This window comes from Diadema antillarum, unplaced genomic scaffold, assembly GCF_040938485.1.
Source record: "Diadema antillarum isolate AM-2024a unplaced genomic scaffold, OU_Dant_1.0 scf00000071, whole genome shotgun sequence".
NCBI classification, from domain to species: Eukaryota; Metazoa; Echinodermata; class Echinoidea; order Diadematoida; family Diadematidae; genus Diadema; species Diadema antillarum.
The window spans coordinates 5,226,912-5,247,096 of NW_027270960.1; the positions used below are offsets into that span (position 1 = coordinate 5,226,912).

Here is a 20,185-nt window from a genome sequence, read left to right on the forward strand (position 1 = left end):
GAAGTTGATTTGTTGCATACTTGTACATAAATATACCTGTTTGTAAAATGTGGATGTCCTGAAGCTTCAAAGTATGCAAACGATGAAATAAAGGATCTGTATGAGATAAATATGTGGAATTAGTAATAATACGAATAGCACGCTTTTGGAGTAAATACAATGAATTCAGTTTAGTAATACTACAATTTCCCCATACAATATTTGAATACAATATATGAGGCAAAATTAAAGAATTATATAAAATAATCAGGGATCGTTCTGATAAGAGATCTTTCAACTTCCAGAGTACACCAATATTTCTTGATAGGGTCCTTTGTAAACAGGATATATGTTCGTTCCATGTTAAATGAGAATCGATTGTAATGCCTAAAAATCTAATAACCTGTTTCTCGCAAAGAGAAAACCCATCAATTGATATGTTGACATTAAGATCCTGTGAGTAGGGTTTTCTAAAATAAACGAAATTTGTCTTATTAACATTCAAAGATAACTTGTTTGATTTAAACCAATTCAATATATTCAATAATTCAGTGTTCAAACGATTAACAAGTGTCCCTATATCATAATCTGATGTAATAATGGATGTATCATCAGCAAAAAGTATAAAATTCAAAGATGGAGAAGAACCTATAATATCATTTATATAAATGTTAAACAACAGAGGCCCTAAAATGGAGCCTTGAGGTACCCCACATTTAATATCAAGTTTGTGTGATTCATAAGACTGAAAACTAACATACTGTTGACGGTTTTGCAAATAATTTATAAACCAGAGCAGAGCGTGACCTCGTATACCATACGTATTAAGTTTATGTATCAATACTTCATGGTCGATGGTGTCGAATGCTTTCGACAAATCCATGTATATACCTATAACATGCTTTTTATCAGCAAAAGCTTCAATCATTTTATCACACATGTGAGCGATTGCATAGTCAGTAGAATATCCACTTCTAAATCCAAATTGATTGGGTATCAATAAATTATTGGTTTGTAAAAACTGATATAACCTTTTATACACAATTTTTTCAAGAACTTTGGATATACTTGGTAATAATGAAATTGGTCTATAATTACTCATTAATTTAAAGTCATCTTTTTTATGAATGGGAATAACTTTTGCAAGTTTGAATGAGTTCGGAAAAATGCCTGTTGAAAGAGACATATTAAATACGTGAGTTAGAGGGCTTGCAATGTAAAAGATTATTTGTTTCAATAAATGAACACTAAGACCATCATGCCCACTCGATTTAGTTGTTTTCAGATTCTGAACAATATTGATTATTTCATGGTCATTGGTAGGCGTGAGAAATAATGAATTTTCACAAGGATTGGGTAAATAATCAGTAAAATGTGTATTACATGAATTCATATTAGATGCTAAACTAGGACCAATATTTATAAAATAATCATTAAATGAATTGGCAATTGTGGTAAAATCAGTAATTTCCTCATTGTCAATGATGATAGAGTTGGTAGTTTCTTTTACCGTCTTTCCCATAAGAGCATTGACAGTTTTCCACAATGAAAAAAGATTATCCTTATTTTTTTCTATATTAGTTGAATAATACAATTTTCGGGACAATCTTATTACTGATGTTAATTGATTTCTATATTTCCGGTATTTCATAAATGAGTTATTACTTTGATTCTTTATTGCTTGCTTATATAACTTATTACGGGTTGATATAGACCGCATAATACCTTTGGTAATCCAGGGTTGTCTATTTTTCTTTAAAGGTTTCCGTTTAACCAAAGGAATATTTCTCTGATAATAATACAATAATCTGCTGATAAATTTTTCATAAGCAGTATCAGCATTGCTTTCATCAAATACATCGTCCCATTCTTCCTGCGCTAAATCAAATATCAAAGAATTTATATTACTTTCTGTTTCCTTATAATACATTTGAGATTTTTTATTTTCAAAATATTGTTTTATTTTCAAAGAACTATTGTTGATGGTAAAAACAGGTAAATGATCGGATATATCATAATAAAATATACCATTTGTGAATTCTGTGTTTATTACATTTGAAAATATATTATCAATAAGAGTTTTTGATGTACTAGAAATTCTTGTTGGGTTGTTGATATGTGGTTGAAATGAGAAAGTTGCTAATAAACTTAGCAACTGCATTGTATGATTATCAGAATTATTTAAAAGATCAATATTAAAATCTCCCATTATAAAAGTGTCTTTCATTTCCTGAGAAATAATACTCAGAATTTGATCAAAACTTTCTAGAAAACAATCAATGTTATTTCTTGGGGACCTATATATATTACCTATTATTATATTTTTTGCTTTACTGTTCACAATTTCAACAAAAATATCTTCCGTACCCTCGATATGTAAGTCATGCCTGACTTTTATATCAATGTTATTTCTAATGTAGAAAGCAACCCCACCTCCCTTGCCTAAGTAACGATCAGAACGATACATTCGATAATGCTCTAAATTAAACATTGGTGGTGAATTTGTATTAAGCCAAGTTTCTGATATGCCAATTATACTAAATTGAAAATTTTGTAAAGAGGAAAGAAATGATTCTATGGAATCAAAATTCTTATTTAAACTTCTGGCATTGATGTGAAGAAGACTAAACAAATCCAAAAATGATTGAAATTTATTTTGTTTTATGAGTGCATTAAACTCGGCAGTTGTGTAATAAGTACTTTCGGAGTCATTCAAACTTTGATCATCGAAGATCATACCATGAGGGATCATTGTCGGTGTGGGGGTATGAGTAGAAATTGAAGGGTTGTGGGAAGAGGTTTGAGTGCAAGTGCAGGTGTCTGTGTGTGCATGTGCGCTGAGCGTGCGTGCGTGTGCATTCATCTTGAGTGTATGTGATAAAGAGTGAAGCGTCTAAATTATTTACTTGAAACTAGAGTTACCGTATACAGAACTAGAAAAATATACAATGTCTGGAATATGCGGGAAGAATTAATGGGTAAAAAAAAAAACCTACAACAGTATTTGGCAGTCTGCCAGGGGTACCAAAATGGGTAATTATATACAGCAAATATTATCTAAATAATAACTTTTTATATATTTACGAGAAAAAAAAACCCAAAGTGATTGCGAAGAGAATCACGATACATACGAGTCTCATTGAACCCAGAGTGATTGAGCAAGAAGATGACAGGAGCAGTGACATTGGTGTATTGACCAAAATTTAAAAAAAAAAAAATCCAGCTGGTATAACAATCTCAGCTCTGGAGAGGTACAAAAAAAATGGAATTTAGCAGTAAATAGCCTTGTGTGAAGTACTGAAATTATTGTGAGCTATTACGAAACCAAAGGAGCTAACAGTATACAACTTAATACGGTTAATGAACTTAGAGAAACTTGGTGGGCTTAAAGTCATTGGACAAGGGTCGTCGTACTGGACTAAAATTCCCGTGCATATTTTTTATTATCTTTCAAAAAAAAAAATCAAATTTATGGCAGTTAAACCAAATCGGTGTTTGCAGCACCAGGGATAAAATAAACGCACTGACATATTCATGCAGAAACATGCTGTCTTTAAACACTGTGAAAGTGCTAGTTGTTTCATTACCCTCTTTTAATAGAGGGTCACACACACAAAAAAAGAAATGGAACAGAACCTGGCTGCACATACCTTCGTATATAATGTGGAATGACGATCGAGTTGTCGCCTCAGGATTGGAATATTGCTATGTGGCATCGAACAACGTACTGAGTTGAATTCTCCAGGAAAACCCGGAAGACCAAGAGTCATTAACCGTAGGCTGGAAAATAATATAACACCTGACATGTTCGCATTACTTTGTGGTTCAACATTTGGCTAAATGGATGTTTGTGAATAGGTCTACCAGGATGGAATAGAATAGTAAGACACTCGTTCAAATGTCTTGACAATCTGAGCCTGGATAAACTTAATTGTAATGGAATTATAATGATTGATACGAAATAGGGACAGCCACAATGGGCAGTGCATACTGTGAAAATCCGAGTTGTCTCAATACTTTGTCATTTAGAGGGGCTCACGAGAACAATGAAACCATGCCGCATGCACTGGCGGGCGGTTTTGTGCAAAATGGGAATGACAAACGAGTTCTTGTCTGATGAATTGAAATAATAGAAGTATAGATGACTTAGTTAGTTGAATGCAAAACCTGGTCGAGCCAGTCATTGACCGTGGGCCAATAATAGAAGTACACACAGTATCTTGTCGGTCAGTGAAAAAAAAAAAAATCTCTCAGATTAAATTCAGTTTATCTAAATAGATGTTTACCAAATACCATAGATGGAACAGAACACTGAACATTCTAACTGATGCATACTGTATCCAAGTCTTAAACATCTTGTCTTCACACGTTGTAAAGGCACTAGTTGTTTCATTACACTCTCTTTAGAGGGACACATAAAAGAAGTGGAATGGAACCTGGCTACACATAACATCGTATATAATGTGGAATGACGATCGAGTTGTCGCCTTAGGATCGGAATGTTGCTAGTTGGCATTAAACAACGTACTGAGTTGAATTCTCCTGGAAAACGTGGAGGACCGAGAGTCATTAACCGCGGGCCAGAAAAAAGATAATATAACACCTGACATGTTCACATTACTTTGTGGTTCAACATTTGGCTAAATGGATGTTTGTAAATACCAAGATGGAATAGAACACTAAGACACTCTCTTGACAATCTGAGCCTGCATGGATGAACTTAATTGTAATGGAATTATAATGATTGATACGAAATAGGGACAGCCACAATGGGAGGTGCATACTGTGAAAACTCGAATTGTCTCAATACTTTGTCATTTAGAAGGGCTCATGAGAAGAATGAAACCTTGCCGCATGTATCGGCAGGCGGTTTCGTGTATAGAACACTAAGACACTCTCTTGACAATCTGAGCCTGCATGGATAAACTTAATTGTAATGGAATTATAATGATTGATACGAAATAGGGACAGCCACAATGGGAGGTGCATACTGTGAAAACCCGAATTGTCTCAATACTTTGTCATTTAGAAGGGCTCATGAGAAGAATGAAACCTTGCCGCATGTATTGGCAGGCGGTTTCGTGTATAATGGGGAATGACAATCGAGTTTTTATCTGATGAATCGAAATAATAGAAGTAGATGACTTTCTGAGTTGAATGTACCTGCAAAGCCTGGTCGAGCCAGTCCATTAATCGTGGGCTAATAATAGAAGAACACACAGCATCTTGTCGTTCAGTGAAAAAAAATTCTGTCAGATTAAATGCAATTTGTCTAAATAGATGTTTACCAAATACCAAAGATGAAACGGAACACTGAACATTCTAAGTGATGCATACTGTATCTAAGTTTCAAACATCTTGTCTTCATACGTTGTAAAGGCATTAGTTGTTTCATTGCACTCTCTTAATAGAGGGACACATAAAAGAAGTGGAACAGAACCTGGCTATACACATAACTTCGTATATAATGTGGAATGACGATCAAGTTGTCGCCTTAGGGTCGGAATGTTGCTATGTGGCATTAAACAACATCACTGAGCTGAATTCTCCAGTAAAAATCTGGAAGACCAAGAGTCATTAACCGTAGGCTAGGACAAAATATAATATAACACCTGACGTGTTCACATTACTTTGTCATTCAATATTTGGCTAATAGGATGTTTGTAAATACCAGGATGGAATAGAACACTAAAACACTCTCGTCCAAACGTCTTGACAATCTGAGCCTGGATGAACTTAATTGTAATGGAAGTATACTGATTGATACGAAATAGGGACAGCCACAATGGGCAGTGCATACTGTGAAAATCCGAGTTGTCTCAATACTCTGTCATTTAGAGGGGGTTACGTAAGAAAAATGAAACTTTGCCGTATGCAATGGCAAGCGGTTTCGTGTATTATGCGGAAAGACAAACAAATTTGCGTCTGATGAAATTAAATAATAACAGCAGATAACTTATTGAGTTGAATGTACCTGCAAAATCTGGTTGAGCTAGTCATTGACCGTGGGCCAGAATAAAGTAGAATATAAATCAACAACCTTGTAGATTAGATGATCCTGCCAAACTTGGTGGACCCAACGTCATTAACCTTTGGCCAAGATTAAGATCAAAATACATAGAATATTCAAAAACACATTTTCAATTTTATTCATTACTCTATATCAGATTAGGTTGAATGTGTTATGTATGCAGATGTTAAAGTTGAAACAGAGTACTGAAAAACTGTCAGACGTTCATTCATTACGAATCAATATTTATACAGATACCAGGGATTGGAGCAGTCAGTCGTATATTCTGAGAATCTTCCAATTTTTGGTGCGCAAAAGGGCAATACCGACAAAAATAATAACAAATTCTTTATATATCTTTCAAGTAGTTGGATACATAGAAAGGAAATGGATCTTGATTATATGTGCCTTTGTGACTGCTGCTTAAAACCAGCAAAACAAGTTATCACCTATTGAAACCGCACTGTAACTGTAAACTGGACCCAGAGTCACTGTTCATTGGTCAATATTACAACTCGTGATGTGAAATCAATTCACTCTTCTACAGTGGATTTTTTTTTCCTGATCTATTAGATAACTTTTAATCAAAGGGACAATGATTGGTTTCAAAATTAGCAGATACTCAGAATAAACTGAACCATATAAAACAGCGTAGAAATGTTATTCAACAAAAAATTACTTTATGAAATCAATATAACATATTATTTCAAAATTTCCAATCTATCAAAACATTTAAAGAAAAAAGAAATATTTAGATTTTGCAAAATAATAGCTTCATAAATTATCCTAATCATAAATTTCCCCTTACCACTCGTTTCGTCATAATGCGTACAATAAGTGATCTTCTTACAGCATAAGGTAAGTATCTGATTTTTGAAGTCATACCCCGAGTAAAATCATACCCCGAATAAAGAAGTAAATTACAGTAATCGACCGAAGAAGTCAATATAGTGATGGTATCATCGTTTTCAGGGAAGAATTTTGGAGCATAAGGTAAGTAGTACAGCTTTGAACTCATAAAAAATAACCCAAAAATGTTGTGATTACAGAAATGGACCATATACCATATGAATCGACATGATATTGGTAATATCACATTTCTCACAGAAATTTGCAGCACGGGGTAAGTATCACGATTCTGGTATTCTCAACTCATTAAATAATGACCAATTTATTTTTAACATAATATCTTGTTGTTATTGTCAAATATAAACATATACATTTGTCTGTAAGGATCAAACGGAGGATTTGCTCCGGGTTTCAATCAGCATCGAATGCACAATCTTTCTGAATAATTTTCACACTGAACTCATGTATGTGGTCATTTGAGATTAATAAACTGATATCTACATTCTTGTTATCATTATTAAACATGCATGACTGTGATGACTTACTTAATCTTTGTAGTTTTTCCATTCGTTAGTGCCCTTGTCTTTGTGCTGAAGGATCACGTCAGTTCCTCTAACGATGATTCTGGTGGACTTATTTTTCTCCTTTCTCAGTGAGTAGGCTATCGCATAAGGTAAGTAATACAGCTTTGAACTCATAAAAAATGACCCAAAAATTCTGTGATTACAGAAATGGACCATATACCATATGAATCGACATGATATTGGTAATGTCGCATTTCTCACAGAAATTTGCAGCACGGGGTAAGTATCACGATTCTGGTATTCTCAACTCATTAAATAATGACCAATTTATTTTTAACATAATATCTTGTTGTTATCGTCAAATATAAACATATACATTTGTCTGTAAGGATCAAACGGAGGATTTGCTCCGGGTTTCAATCAGCATCGAATGCACAATCTTTCTGAATAATTTTCACACTGAACTCATGTATGTGGTCATTTGAGATTAATAAACTGATATCTACATTCTTGTTATCGTTATTAAACATGCATGACTGTGATGACTTACTTAATCTTTGTAGTTTTTCCATTCGTTAGTGCCCTTGTCTTTGTGCTGAAGGATCACGTCAGTTCCTCTAACGATGATTCTGGTGGACTTATTTTTCTCCTTTCTCAGTGAGTAGGCTATCGCTGACAGCTTTCCTCGCTGGGCTTTCATACCGGGGGATAGGTCTGTGCGTACCGAGATCCTTGTCCCGGCGGCGTGTTTTTTTTAGACGGCACAGATTGGGGAAACTAAAAATCTATCGGGGACCCTATCCCTAAACCTAACCCTAATCCTAATCCTAACCCTAACCATCAAACCCTAACCCTAACCCTAACCCTAACCCTAACCCCTACCCTAACCCTAACCCTAACCATAACCATAACCAAAAACCCTAACCCAACGTTTTTCCCATAGGTTTAACACGCGCCATGCCCCAATCTGTGCCGTCTTAAAAAAAAACGCGTCCCGGCGGCGCCACCGTTGGTCACGTGATCAGGCACTCGCGGCTTTCTCTCGAAGGCTTCAAGGATCCGCTGCCGGTCCTTCATGATGGCAAATTTCGCTATTATCGGGTCGGGGCCAGGGTCCCGTGCTGCTGCGCCGGCCGGTGGTTTCCTGGGGAGCCTGTGGGCATTGACGATGAGGATTTTGTCAGCTTCTTCTTTTGGGATGCCGAGATCGATGAAGATGCTGTGGAGTTTGGAGTTTACGTTCTCGTCTTTTTGTTGCTCAATCCCGTAGAAGAGCAAGTTACTCTTTCGTGTAGGCCTTCATGTGTCAGCATTTTCATCGTTCACCAAAATGTCTTTGTGACATATTGCTATTGATCGTCCTCCGTCCATTCATGCATCTTAATGCTGAAGGTGTTGTTGTTGATATGCAGGTATCCATACAAGTATGAGTCGTTACTTTCCCAGTTTGGGTCTTATGGATATGATTTTTCACAGACGTTTTGCTCTTCGCGTTGTTTCCTCGCCTGCTTTGTGGCCAGAGTGCTTCGAATTTGCATGAAGCAGACGAATTGTTAACTTTTTTTTTCCTTTTTTTTTTCTTTACACTTCAGTTTATTATACAACACGATGCAAACCAGCCGGCCAATGATAATGGGGAACCACGAGTATGTCCAAGATTTACATGAATGTATCAGTTGTATCTAAATAAGTTAGTTGAAGAAACTAGAGCCACTTTACGGTGCAGTGTCAATAGTATCACTTTGTACTGCATAATACTTATATGCTTCTACATATTTTTTTTTCCTGAAAACAGTCTGCTGCCCTCTGACTCACCCTTCCGCACAACTCTATTTAGACTCGCGGTTCCCTCGAGCAAAAATCCCTCAGAGCTTCCTCACCAAGCTCTCCTGTGTGTGTCTACTAAAATGCCAATTTAGTCAGCATCACGATGGAGAACAAGAGTAAGTAGCCACTTGAATTTCCCGACTGACAACTAGCTAGGCATTCGTTCAAAATGTCTTTATCCTTAACGTCTGTCAGGATTTTCTCAGGGTAGGTCTTACATTTAGTATGTTTATTTTTCCTATTATGTACTCCCATATTTATTATAAACGAATTATATACGAAACTGTAATCTATCTAACACATTCTGTCCCCAAACAGACGGGGGGGGGGGGAGGGGAGGGAGGGGAGTGGCACCGGAAAAAAATGATATGACAAGTAAATGAATAGATAGATAAATGAATGAATAGATTTGTCGGCAAACTCATGAATCAATAAATAAGTAAACGGATCGGCCTTTGATAAATAGATTAAATTAATCAATATTTATTTCAACATAAGGTTCATCTTCACTTTAAGTATTAACTTTTCATTCTGGAGAAACTCTTCCAAAACATTGTAATATTTTCTCTCCCATATCCTCGCTCTCCATTATATTTCTTTCTCCCTTTTTCTTTCCGATGATCACTATATCAGACATTCATATTCTTTTCTCTTTAGTTGTGGGATCAAAAATTTCGTCGCCCATGTCTCAGGAAGTCGGGGATTTCACTTCATGAATGTTGCAGGTCTGTGGTGAGATTGTGAATCGCATAACATGACGCGCCGAGTGAAGAGGAGATTAAATTCTTAATACCTCGTTTCAACACTCATCTCACCACTGTTTGACGTCTAGTGCTCGATTTGTTGTTGTTTTCCCCCCTTTCCCCTTTATTTATTTGATGCTGCTGTTGTTAGTTCTGCTGCTTTTGTACTTTACAACTACATAGTCTGATTATGCGTAGGCCTAAAGTCTTCATTTTATTCCTCATAATTACTGTACATCATGTTCAGGATATTATGAAAGGACACACACCCACAAAACAACTTTATAACAGAACGATGCGTGATTCTATTAAATGATTTCCATTCAATTCAATTAATTTAATTTTCTTCTTCCACAGAACAAAACATAATAAATGAAAAATACAACATTTAATGATCTTGAGTGCACAGTAGTTGACTGGACAATGAAAGTGCAGCTGATACACACCATCATGAACTTTGAAACGCACACATTATTAAACGGAAATACGCATTCACTATAAACTCGTGAACAGAGAACGAAAAGTGCTTTGATGACGAGTATAAGTATACGGTGCGAATGATAGATAGGAGAAGATGTGAGCCCTATATGAGTATTGTTTCGAAGCAAAATCCAGCACGTTGCACTTCGGACATAGGTGTGTTAAATATGTTTACATAACACTTACGTCCCGCTTGACCTGAGGTGCCTTGATACCTCGGTACCTTGACAAGCTATAAAAGGTAATTAGTTATGGCAAGGCCCCCTACAGGAGAACTGACGTCATTACTAATAGGCGGGCCTGGGTAATTGACCGCTTGACCTAAAATTATATTATCAGTATTTATTTCTGTAATACATTAAAGCGGGCGTTGGTTAAATCCCATTGTAACTTTCTGAACGTCGTTCAATATAGTTCTTGGTATCAATGTTCGGTGCTCCAGTACAATTAATATCACATAACATTAACAAGAGGTTTTAACAGCCTATTTTGGACGTGGGCGTTTGTTGCCATGGCAATGGGTTGTGTATATGCCTACGGGCAGGAGGTGGGATTGAGGGCATTGGCGCCCCATCCTCCTCCCACCCCCCACCCCATGTTATTCATGTATAGGGCATGCGTTTTGTCGTTCCGTCCTTTTGAAAGCATCCCCCTATATCTCAGGACAGTTAACGTTTCTGAATAACCCTTTCGCCGGGTTTTCGCAAGTTTTCTGATTTGGAGCCCCCGCCCCAAACACAGCTCAGTGCACTCCCACCCATCACCTCAGTTAAGGTGTCATTCCAATATCTTTTATAGGAGAGTTTTTGTTTTGTTTTTGATTAGTCGAGCATGTACAGTATGTGTGTGTGTGTGTGCGCGCGCGCGCGCGTGCGTGCGTGTGTGCGTGTGTGCGTGTGTGCGTGTGTGCAAACTGGGATTCAGAACTTAATAGAAACGAAGCAAAAATTTCAATCTCATATAGATTTCTCAAGAGTCCAAATAACGAACAGAGGGGGGGGGGGGGGAAACAGGGGTACAATATCGCGCGAATATACCCTTAATTATACCAGAGATTTCGGGAAAACGTAAGCACTCCCTCCGACCCCGAAGTTGAACGGTGGGAAACGTGAATTTCAACCCTTCTGGAAGCAGTTCCAGCTTTGTTTAATCAAGAGGTATTACTGTTTGGATTATGCATGTTATAAAATCATACAGTTGATCCTCAAAACATGAACATTGTCGTTAGTATACATTTTCTATAATCTACGACATGAAACTCATTTGTTGTCCTTGTTGTTGTTGTTGGTTGTTGGTTGTTGGTTGTTGGTTGTTGGTTGTTGTTGTTGTTGTTGATGTTGATGTTGTTGTTGTTGATGATGCTGTTGTAGTTGCGTTGTCGTTGTCGTTGTCGCATGAAGCAAATGAAAGCACTCAGCCATGCGTGAAAGTACAGTATGGCATGAATTCCATTCTTTGCTGTCGAAATTCATCGTGTAATGTTCTTTGCCAATAATTTCTTTAATGAAGCTCATTGATATCGCATTTCTCCTTTATGTCTTCTCGGATGACGAAGACATCGTCCCAACCTCTTTTTTTCTTTCTTTCTTTCTTTTTTGCATGGCACTATCGCAGGCCACCGCTGTGGGGCATCATGTGATGAGGAAGGTGTGATAACTTCCGAACGGCGGTTCCATGTTTGAATTCTGCTAGGTCCTTGAAAAAGAGATTTATTGTGTCTTGATACAATTCGTCATTCCAATCGTTCGTTATCAAAAAGGTTTGTAATTCCGAAAATGAACATCATAGATTCATTAACCAACGCGCTGAGTGTAGGAAATGAAGATAAAGAGGTTGTTTTTTTTTTTTCGGAGGTTCGTTGTTTCGAAGGTTCGTTCGGGTACGCATCTTTTCATTTTTAGATTAACAGACCTAAATATTCATTTTCGTATTTTGCCTTCGGAATGATGAACCTGTTTTCCTTTTTCGGATTACAGAGCCTTTGGATTAAAGAACCTTCGGAATAACCTTCGGGATAACGCTCGAAATGTTCGGATTGACGAACCCCTTTTCATTTTCGGATTACGAGCATCTGGATATACGGAATTGGAGTGTATCAGAATAGCGAATCTTCGAAATAACCAACCTTTTTTTCAGTTTAGGATCAACAAGCCTTCGGAAGAACGAATATCAACCATTGTGTTTGCCCACAATATTCCCATGATATATTCATTTATACTTTAACGTGACATGACTATTAAGTAATTTTCTCCCATGATACTTAAAGGTGACAAAATACGTAACTCTCCCAACATACACCCTTCCTTCCCCCGCCCACAGCAGAGAAAATGTATAGACGAAAACGGAAGAATGGTTCCGCCTTTGGAAGACAGACTGCATGACTGAAAGACAGATGACGCAGCGGGTTATTGAATAGCGGAATATTGTATCATTCTTATGAGTCATTACTTTTATGACTGTGTCATAGATGAAAGTACCTACATTGAAATCAACAATTAAGGGAAGGCAAGGTTCTTGGATGAAGGATGGGAGAGGATGAACCCGATAAAGGATATAAGAAGAGCTATGGAATTCAAGACACTTGTTTTTCAAGTGCGTTTATTTGTATCAATGCTTCAGGGCCTTCCCAGACACAACGAGACACGGCGATTTTATCTCACAGGCTTCGAATGATAAAACTTCCAGATTCTCTAAGGGAACAGCTGCGAGTTGATGTGTTGTGATAATAGATGACAAGATACTCAATTACTGATGATTTTCATCAAAACTCTGATGAACAAAGCCACGAGAAAAGAAGGCAGATTAAACACACACACAAAAAAAAAATGGGAGGGGTGTCAATAGAGATAAGATATTCTTGTCGAATTATTCGTTTCTTACAAGTCCCCACGAGATGGTGACATTCTCACACTTGTGAGGGAGACTTATACATTTTGTGGCTTGGTGTACAATATTGAAATATCTTACCGAAAAAATCCAAGAATTAGCTTTGCGTATTAGCACCGCAGAGGAAAACTGCATTACTGGCTAATTGGTATAAAATCCCATCCGAACGTACTCATTCCCGTGCGTATATGTGAACAGTGGCATGTGATACTCCATGATACATTCAGTAAAGGAGCAAAATGCTGATGATACAGTATATCGATGATTTCATTTCATTTCATTTCATTTCATTTCATCGTTTCATTTCATTTCATACCTCAATTCATTTCTCATTTACTTCATTTCCAACAAAAATATGTAAACTGCTGTATTTCTTCTAACAACTATACTACCAAACATAGGCCTACAGTACCATCATAATCCTTTTTTCCTTTTCCCCTCTTTGTACTGCAAACCCTCTTCGCCCGGCCGTCTGTCCCTTTGATAATGTGGGGTAGTGTTTATATCATATCCCAGTGGCGGATCCAGGAACTCCGTAAAGGGGGAGGGGTGCAAAAGAAGAATCTGGTGCCACTTATGCATGGCTGACAAGCAAAACAAAAAACAAAAAGGCATCAGCGCATTTTTCTTTTTATTTATTTTATTTTCAAAAAAAAAGGTAAAGGGAGGCGCCCGGTGCGCACCCCCCCCCCCCCAATATAGCTCCTATACTTGGATTCAATTGAATGCAGAAATATTGATGAACATAGGCCCTACAATAATTATTGAGGTGTGAGGAAAATTGAGCCGTCGATTCAAAACTTATAGAGGAATTGCCAAAAGTTGTCCTTTTTTCATAACACCGTCTTCAATATTGATCACTTACTACAGTTCGTAATATCCATGTAGTAGCAAATGTATAAAAAACAACAACAACAACAAAAGATATCAAGGATATTACACATCGTATAGAGGCCCCCCCCCCCCTTTCTTTTTTTGGGTGGGGGGTACATTTACCCTCCAAGTGCAAGAGAACTTTCTACATCTTGATCATAGTCACATCAGAGTAAAAACAGTTTGTAGGAAGAGGAGAAAACGAAATTAAAACCCATATGAACAATCGAATGCGTTCTTCGGAAGAAAAAAACAAACAAAACAACACCCTTCACGCTCTTTTTATTCATAATCGAAACCCTCTTTTCTTCCGAAGTGCCCGCAATAGTTCATGTAACTTAGTATGTATTAGTTAGTAGGCTAAGTATTATTTCCGTGTGTACAGGAAAAGCACAAGTCATGACGAAAATGTTTCAAGATGTAACCTTCGTGACTGAACTTTTGTTTTTATTGATACAATGTATTTATGTGTTTTCATTTCATTATGAGTCAGACAGTGAAGGTTATGAGATTATAAATTTAGTTGTCTTGCTTTGGGGATGCATAATGATGGGCTATATATAATAGGCATACTTGAAAACTCATTTTAGTCTGTCTTTCATCTATGTACTATATATACCACTAGGCACATACTGAGTATTCGGTTCTGCGTTGGTCTTCTGCACTTAAAAAAGAAAAAAAAAAGATACAACCGCTATTTGAAATATTCATTATCTTTATAAGTCCTTTTCAAATTCATTTTCTAAGTGAATTAGTGCATATGCCTTGACCCTATGTCTAGTGGGTTTGAACAGATGTGCATCATCTTTTTTTTTTTTTAGGGATTTCTTTTGTTCTGTGGCAATCATTATCATCATTAACACCCCCCTCCCCACTCCCTTTCTAAGCTTAGTAATGTTCCTGATAGAATAACACAATGTTACAACTCACTTCCGGGTTTATAACGTGGTGTGATATCAAAACACTGATGAACTGTTTTTAATTTTGAACTGAAATTGGCCGTGATAGGACTGTATTCACATCGTCTTATTCAAATCAATGTTTCATTGTTATTGCCCTGGAGAAGAAGAAGAAGAAGAAGAAGAAGAAGAAGAAGAAGAAGAAGAAGAAGAAGAAGAAGAAGAAGAAGAAGAAGAAAACACTTCTTTTGGGAGACTGCTCGTATGATATTTTGTGTAACTACACGACTGAAAGAAGGCTAGAGATAGACACAACTCATAGAGATATATACTAAGAACACTTTAGTATACATCTCTATGACACAACTACACTTCGAGTACTTTATACCTGTTGTCATAGAACTTATCTTTTATACCAGAAAACCACCCTCGTTTCCTCTAGCTTAATACCATAGAGGCTTGTAACTGTAAGTACCAATACGCAAGTGAACCTGGCATTTTTAGAAAATTGTGACCTCATCGTCTTGTCAATACTAAGTACGGTACGTGATAATCTAAATAGGCCTGGAAGTTGGCGAACAGTGTGTGGAAAAGGAAGTTTGGAAAGTGGATTCACCGGTTCTCAATGTACCACTGCACTGCACCGGCGTTGCTTACTGTACTCGATTTGCCAGCTGTGCTGTGTGCGACAATGTGACATACAGTGTGTATACCGTCGTGTCAGCTGGGAGTCTGCCATTCATGAATAGGACGTAAAAAACATAACTGCAAAGTAGATGTATGTGTACAATACTGCATGGACGTTACAGGTTGACAATTCCAAGAGGTCGTCAGAGAAATAAACTTAGTGGCTACTCTCTGAGCAAAAGTTTAGAAAGTAGTATGAGAGGTGAGAACGACTTTGAAGTTGGTTGGAGCAGCTGATTGTCAGCGGCATGTTCCTCTACATGCGCGGCCGGGGTTCCGGCTGCCCTCTCGGCCTGCAACTGCCATGCTCGCGTGTAACCTCGACCATAGACGACGGTAATGGCGGGTGCGAAAGATGGAAAATATTCGGGAAAATTTACCTCCACGATGGAAGTGTGCCTGTAATAGACTTGGAAACTTCGTCCAAACGGGGCAGAAAGAGGAGCAGAGAAGTGGTAGAGGCATCCATTACAGGATTGGAGTCAGCAATTTGGTTTAAGGTAGGCCTAGAAATAGTAGGTGTAAACACAAGTTCACAACTTAAATAATTTTGTGTTATGACATTGATTGCATGGTTGCCATATACCGATACGGTCATGAAATTCTAAAACACCATCATACATTCATATATTAAATTCGAACTCCAGGGCAATATAGCATAATTCTGTGTTTAAAGGCCTATCTGGTTGAACGATTTGGAGTGATTGTTTTCATTCATGTGGTGATAGTAATTTAATATTGCTGTTATTTTTTTATATATTATTTGATGTCATAACATATTGTTATTACTAGCATTTTTTACAGTTATAATAATGATAATAATAATGATAGTAATAATAATAGGTAAAACAATTATTATCATTATTATTATTATTATTGTTATCATCAATGTTATTATTATCATTATTATCGTTATCATTGATATTACAGTTGGTAACTACTACTTGTGATGAATGAAACACATTTAGTGTTTTGTGATGTTATTAGATGATGCTCTTAGTCTTGTTTTACTTTTTCTTTTGGAGCAACAAGTATTGTTTTGTTATTTTCTTTTCAATCATTCAGCAGTAAGATATTCAGTATTTGTTCAATGGAGAACAAGAATATGATACGATAATGGTAATGATGATGATATACAGTAGGATTGGCTAAATATAGGCATACCGGTATAAGTACAGTAATTGACAAATTATACAATGTACTTTCTGAATATTGATTTATGAAAAGTATAGTATGGTGTAGAAATTAAAGTTCTCAACACACACATACATATTTTTCACACATTTTTCTATGTCAGTATCAATATATTTTTGTTAAATTTCAAAAATATATTATCCCAAAAAATTCATCTTGAATATAAAATGTCGGTACTACAGTGTACATTGAAATACAATCATAAAACAAAAACAAATTATATCATACAACAAAAATATCATTGAATGAAATATTATCAGCATGAAAAAGAAAAAGAAAGAACTTTAATGCACACACAAACACACACACACGCACACACACACACACACACACACACATGCAGACATACATTGAGTGTTATCGGAATCCCAGTTGTTCCATGCGTTTCTAGAAGGCAAGGATTGCTGTTACCCTTCGTGGAGAGCCCATGGTGTTTTAGGGTAATGAATCATCATCAGAGATACTTTTTTTTTTCCCTCCTATGATCGGATGCCTCATACAATGGTGACGTGGGGGCAGGGAGCTTGTTTACGTGATCAGCAGGTCAGGGCAAACTTTTGCGTTTATTGTATCACCATGGTTACAAGAGGGACTAGCCTAGGAGATGCCTCCAACTTCCTAGCACTGTGCATGCACGTGCTGATTAAGGAATCAATTTCTTTGAGGGTGAAGATAACATGCTGTTGGTTGTTTTTTTTTTTTGCATTCTCAATAGGCCCCAATAGGGCTTTACAGACACACAGACAGACACACTGACACACATTCATACTGGACACAAACTAGTATTTAAAGCACAATCACTTTCTCAGGCAAGCTGGCTTGTATCCAACATCAATCATGAAGAGGAAAGTGCCCTTCATTTTCTTTCTTTTATAGATCATTGACTGCTAGTACTAAATCCAGTACCTGAGTTGGTTGGCATGTGTGGCTTGGAATGTCCCTGGATCATAGTTTGTGACCTAACCTTTTTAAAAGAGCATTGTGATGCTACAATAGATATTAACACATCATTACTTACAGTGTTTGTTATTTTTTGAAATCATGTGATCCATGATACAATACTGTAGGTGTATGTGACGTACAGTGGTAATGTGTGGCAGAGTTTTTATTATTATTTTTTTTTTCTTTTGTGGCAGATTTATTAAAATATCAGTGCAGTCAGTCTAGTTTCACTTCACAGTTCAGGTTCACACTGAGTTGGCTTAGCTAACCTCAAGGTACAACACTAGGGAACTTAGATTAATAAAGTGAATGCCAAGGGAGTTATACATTTTATGGTGCAAGTGCTTGCACTTTCATTGAAGCTCTGAATCTTGTGGTTGTAAGGTCTTACAAAGGTTGTACATTTTAAACTAGTTTAGTAGATAACTACATTGTACTTTACATTCAGACAATGTTGCTGATCTCTAGGAATAACTTTTTTTAAAAGTTTTAAACTATGATGCATGTCCACACTGACCACACAACAGCTAAAGAAGATTAGAAAAACATGAACGAGAGTCCCACTAGATGATTAAACCACAGAACCGGAAGAAATACAGTACATACATACAGTGCGCTGATTATAAACCTCATAATGCGGGACAATACAGTCTACAGTGTATACTCATGCACAGTGGTGTACTCTACACGTTGGAGGTTGACCCCGGAAGCTGGGGGATGGGGTTCATTGAAAGGTCGGAATGCTAACTTTCAAGTTTGTTGATCATCATGTTCACGCACTCCCTCAAAAACTACTGATCGGGGCTCAAGGATAAAGGTTAAACTTAGGAAATCTAACTAACTGCTGGTTTAAATCATTGACTAATCTAAATTGCTAATCTAGGTGTGTCTATGTGTAGGGCAAAACTGTTAGCTAATCACCAATCTGTAAGATTTAAAATACATTTTGTGAACCTCACTTACAAGAGCCCCTGTCACCAGCTTACTGTATTTATAAGCTGTTATTTCAGCGTACAGATATTTTCGCAAATAAGGAGGTCACAGACATTTTTGCATGATGTTACCTTTTTGAAAATTGACATCAAGGCTATCGCAAGTGCACTATTTATTATTAAAATTACCAGGTACTTTTGATATGTAGTGCATGGTGACATTTTCTAATGGTGAATTGTTAGATTCACAATCCAACAATAATTTACAAAATGCACAAAAATTCAATCCTCACAAAAATAATAGCTTATAATACATTAGTTCACTACTACTTTACTGTCACTGAGCCATCCACATTTCTGTTCACACACACCTAAAATTGAAGCTTGTGAAAAATATGTGAAATAAACCATAATGCTCGTGTGTGAACACAAAGATTGTGAACTCTAGCGATATGCATTGCAATGCATAATTGGTCCAGCTTGATTGATTGATATCTTGTTGTAGAAACGATCGTGATGATGTTTTCTTTCGTGTGTGAACAGATTTGTCAGCTTTTTAAATCCCATCTAATAGACAACTTGCCACACTATGGACCTGCATACTCATGTTCCCGAGGTGACAGTGTGGTTGCTGTGTAGGAATACTCAGGCTTGAGATTAGCACTTTATTTGCAGCCAAATCATTTTGTTTTTTCTTGCTGTTTATATACACAGTAGCCACAAAAACAAAAAACAAAAAGTTAATGATAATCGCAGGATGTAAATGCAGAAACCAATAACTGGACTGTTAGTAAATGCACAGCGTAGCGTCTGATGGCATTAGAGCTCTGTATTTGAAGCTTGCTGGGTATACTACAAATAACAAGCTGCCGAAAAATACCAACAGTGATATAATTTTTAAAAAAGAAAATATTGAACAGGAAAGTTAGAACCCTTTCACGTCTTGTGCTACAGTACTTATCATGGCACATTCACTGAGTTATGATTCTAGTGTGTATCAAAAGGTGACAAGTCTTGACACAAATTTCATCATGTTTAATACCAATACCACTCTGATGCCAAATGCGTGGTTCTGAAAAAAAAAAATGGTGGAAAGCTTGAGAGTACACCAAAGAGTGTTTTATAGATTTTTTCTCCAATAGCCAGACATAGCCAACACCAAGTAGTCATGTCTTTACAGTACTAATGTATGTGTCACGATTCTCTCTGGCTGGAATTTGCACTGTTAATGTTTTACGTTGTACTACATTGTATGTTTTGATGAGACAATATGAAGTGCTTGTTTGGTTTCATTAGGTCTTCTTCCTGTGTGCAGAATTCATTTGCTAATCAATGCCGCTTGCTTACAAACTGTAATTGC

At 36.8% G+C, this 20,185-nt stretch overlaps 1 protein-coding gene across 1 annotated transcript in view; it reads left to right on the plus strand.

Moving 5' to 3' along the window:
• Positions 1–15,503: 15,503 nt before the first annotated feature.
• LOC139716897 (uncharacterized) overlaps positions 15,504–20,185 on the plus strand; it is a 92,505-nt gene continuing 87,823 nt past the window's right edge. The window contains exon 1 of the mRNA XM_071628419.1: positions 15,504–16,257. Within this exon, the coding sequence (XP_071484520.1) occupies positions 16,006–16,257 (252 nt within the window). The 5' untranslated portion in view covers positions 15,504–16,005. The remainder of the gene's footprint in view (positions 16,258–20,185) is intronic.